The sequence below is a fragment of the Corvus brachyrhynchos genome, unplaced genomic scaffold, assembly GCF_000691975.1.
Source record: "Corvus brachyrhynchos isolate BGI_N302 unplaced genomic scaffold, ASM69197v1 scaffold338, whole genome shotgun sequence".
NCBI lineage: Eukaryota > Metazoa > Chordata > Aves > Passeriformes > Corvidae > Corvus > Corvus brachyrhynchos.
The window spans coordinates 233,417-236,927 of NW_008239334.1; the positions used below are offsets into that span (position 1 = coordinate 233,417).

Sequence of the window (3,511 nt, forward strand, 5' to 3'; positions counted from 1 at the left end):
CGGGCTGCTCCTGCACTTCTCCTGTGACGAGGGCTTCAGGCTGCACGGCGCTGCCCAGAGCCGCTGCCGGGCCGATGGCACCTGGAACCCTCCCGTGCCCACCTGCCAGCCAGGTGAGTGAGCGTTTCCTCCTCCATCTCCTCCCATTCCTTGATTTTTTAATGTGCATTTCCCTTTCAGTTCAGTGTCCCAAACCCCCACGGCAGGAGGATGCAGGGATTCACTAACCAACTGTGGTATGGGGTGAATGAAACCGTGTCCTTCTACTGCAAACGTGGTGGGCATTTAGGGGTGCTCCCAAAATCTCCCTGCTCAGCCTGTGCCCCCTGGGGCAGAGCAGAGGGCTTGGGGTGCAGCACTGCCTGGCTCTGTCTGTCCTCGAGGCTCCCTGAGTCCTTCCCCTCTTTGCAGAAGAAACAACCTTCCCAAGTCTGATGTTTTCCAGGTAATAGTTGAGTTTTTATTGACAGCTGTGTGTAAAGGAGGCTCTGAGGTCAGGTCAGGAGTTCCTGGACTTTCCCTTCCTTCCCTTCTTGCCAAATGTCCACCCCCATCGTGGGGGTGCCTGAGCTGAGATGCTGCCAGAAAACAGCAAATCCAGAACAAATTCACAGCACCTCTCAGGGGCTGCTCTGACCTCACCCTCTTGAAGAGAAGTATTTTTGCTTTAGCATTTGATTTCACAGCTCCACAGATTTAAGCTCCTCTGCACCTGCTCAGCCTTCCCGAACCTCCCAGGTTTTTTCTGCCCCCATGGCACTGACCCCTGGCTGAGCTGCCTTCTAATGTGGGTTTTCCTTTCAGTTGTGTGTCCACAACCACGAATTCCCTATGGAAGGCTGAAAAGCCCTTTGGGTGGCAGAAAGTGGTACCAGACCAACGAGACTGTCACTTTTGAGTGCCTTCACGGGTACCAGTTTTCAGACAATGGAATGATGCCTTTGGGAGACACTGGGACCGCCACGTGCTTGCCTGATGGCAGCTGGACACCGCTGCCCAAGTGTGTGAGTACCGCAGAATTACAGAATGGTTTGGGTTCGGGAGGACCTTAAAGATCATCCAGTTCCACCCCTGCCATGGTTCAACCTTTCCAGTGCTCAGAGCCCCAGGTTGCTGAGCCTGGCTGAGCCCCTGGTGGATGCTGCCTGATTTCTAACATGAAAACTGCTCAAACTTCTCAAAAGCTTTTAATTTCTGGTCCTAAGGAGGATGCAGCCCCTGTCGGGACAGGGCAGCCGTGGAGCTGAGGGGTGGGTGGCTCTCCCTCTGCTCCAGTCCATTCTTACAGGCTTTTCTGGCATTTGTTTTCCTGTTTAACAGATCGAAGAAGGTGATGCTGATGTGTGTCAAGAGGTTCATTACATGAAAGCGACCTTTGAATGTGGTGTGCCTGTAGAAGAAGTGAAAACTCTGATGGAAATACAGAAACTGTTCCTGGAGATTAAAAAACTAGAGCTGGAACTAAAAAACTGAAACAAAACTGGACCCCTGTAACCCTCATGTTTCCTTCGGTGAACTCACAGTTTGTGCAGTCGCAGCATCTCTAAGAAGGCTCTGGGTGATTTTATGGTTTATGTTTGCATGCCTGGAGCCAGAAAAATACTCACCAGTGCATGGGAGGCTGTGCTACATGCCAGAGCACAGAGTGGGTTTTGCTCTAACCTGCAAGCTTGATTTCCTCTTTAACTAATAAATTGTTTCACATTTCATATTAGGAGACATAGAAAGAGATTAAATTTAGCTTTTTAAAGTCACTGCCTTAACTGTGGTAAGCTGAGACTAATGGGAGCGGAGCCCAGAGAAGCTGAGTCCGGAGATTGGCTCTGAAGGTTCTGCTGGGGTTTGTGTACATTTGCACCCTGCTGGAAACAGCGGTGCAGTAAGTGTTTAACCTCCTGGTTTCCTGCTCATCCAGCTCCTGATTTCTGTTTGTCCGGCTAAGGGCAGTGCATGGGAAGTGCATTTCTAAAGGCTGCTGTTGCCCCATCCCTGGATTTAAAACAGGGCACAGGTTCCTGGCCTCGCCAAACATCTGAGTTGGTCTCATCCTCCACATCCCTATTTCTGGTGAGCAAATGCTGAGAATAGATGTTGGAATTCAACCAGTTGTAAGTGCAGAGAATCAGGCAGCAAATCCCCGTTCCTCAATAAATGCTGATCAGATCCTGTGGCTCTGCTGCAGTGCTTATTCCCGGGGATTTATCCAGGCGGGAATTGTGATCTGTCATGTTGGCTGTAAATGGGGCAGATTTCCAGCATGATCCAGTGCTGGTTCTGGGGGAAAGCTGAGCCCTGGCAGCTGGGTGAGTCCTGGGGTGCTCAGGGAGCTGCATCAGCCCAGGCTGGGTGGGAGAAGGAGGAGCCTTCACCTCCTGCACGAGCATCGCTGCCAGATGTGTGTTTTAGAAGTTACTGAAATCGCTTTACTTGTTACCAGAGCCTCAACAACAGCCAGAGAAGAGGTGGTGTCTCTAATTTGGCACAGAAAGGCGCTTGGGGATGCATCCTGTGCTTCTCCACCCCCAGGTGAGGAGTTCTGCCATGAGAAGAGATCCCTGCTCTCCAGTGCTCTCTGACCACCAGACAAGCAGGGCTGCACCCTCTCAGTGTGACACCTCGGTCCCCTCCACCCTGAGCTTACCTGGGACTGCAGACAGGGGTTTTTTCCTCCCTGTGCAAGGCTTGGCACCCACAAGTGTGGGTAAAAGCTGGGTGTTGCATCCTGGGTGTATCTGAGGGTGTTTGAGCAGCAGCCCTGGCTGATGTCACATGGGACTTGTCACAGGGTTAATCAGGACACAGATATGCTGATCACACCCGTTCCTCATTACTAATGAGTCAGGCAATAAACAAAAAGGAAAATGCTTTTCTTTGCTTCACTGACTCTGCTGATCTGTGGTGTAATACCTGCCAGCAAATAACTGAGGAGGTGTTTTCCTACCCTGGACACAGCCTGGGGCGGGAACGGAGTCCTTCCTCCTCTGGGAACATAGTTTTGGAAAAACTGTGCTGGTCAGTGCTCACTGCCAGCCTCAGGACAAATAAAAGGCTTGAGCCTGATGGGGCAGGAGGACCAGCAGGCTCTCCCCGAGCCTGTGAGTGACAGCTGTCCCCACCCCGGCTGCTCTCCGTGTTCCTGACAGAGATTTCAGCTCTGTGTGTGTTCCGGGAAGGTTTCCACGCTCCAGAGGCTTGGTGGAGCCTGCTGCAGAGCATCTCCTCCCAGCTCTGCACTCAGCCCTTGGCAGCAGTGGTGCTCAGCAGAGGAGCACAGGAACTGCTGCAATGAGGGCTGGAGCACCAGCATGTGGGGGACACCCAGACCCCCCGACCTGCGGGGCTGCCTCTGGTCACCCTCTGCTGCTCCTGGCCGTGCTGGGGCTCCTCAGCATTCCTGTGGCTCGTGGTGAGTACGGGGCCGTGGGAAGGACCAGAGACACCTGCCTGGATCCCACCTGGCTGCTCAGGGGCTGGGGGATGGCAGCCCCAAGCCTGGGGACCAACCCCTGGC

At 53.2% G+C, this 3,511-nt stretch overlaps 2 protein-coding genes across 3 annotated transcripts in view; both read left to right on the plus strand.

The window, feature by feature from the left end:
* LOC103620375 (complement receptor type 2-like) overlaps positions 1-2,170 on the plus strand; it is a 6,318-nt gene extending 4,148 nt beyond the window's left edge. Inside the window, exons 7-9 of one of the 2 annotated variants that reach the window (XM_017741111.1) lie at positions 1-113; positions 805-1,004; positions 1,321-2,170. The exon at positions 1-113 is cut by the window's left edge and continues 1 nt beyond it. In XM_017741111.1, coding sequence (XP_017596600.1) covers positions 1-113; positions 805-1,004; positions 1,321-1,473 — 466 coding nt within the window. In that variant the 3' untranslated portion in view covers positions 1,474-2,170. Of the gene's footprint in view, positions 114-180; positions 243-804; positions 1,005-1,320 lie in introns of those variants that run through there. The other variant, XM_017741112.1, reaches the window with a different exon arrangement.
* Positions 2,171-3,041: 871 nt separating this feature from the next.
* Positions 3,042-3,511, plus strand: part of LOC108448386 (complement decay-accelerating factor-like) — a 6,761-nt gene continuing 6,291 nt past the window's right edge. Inside the window, exon 1 of the mRNA XM_017741113.1 lies at positions 3,042-3,417. Within this exon, the coding sequence (XP_017596602.1) occupies positions 3,286-3,417 (132 nt within the window). The 5' untranslated portion in view covers positions 3,042-3,285. The remainder of the gene's footprint in view (positions 3,418-3,511) is intronic.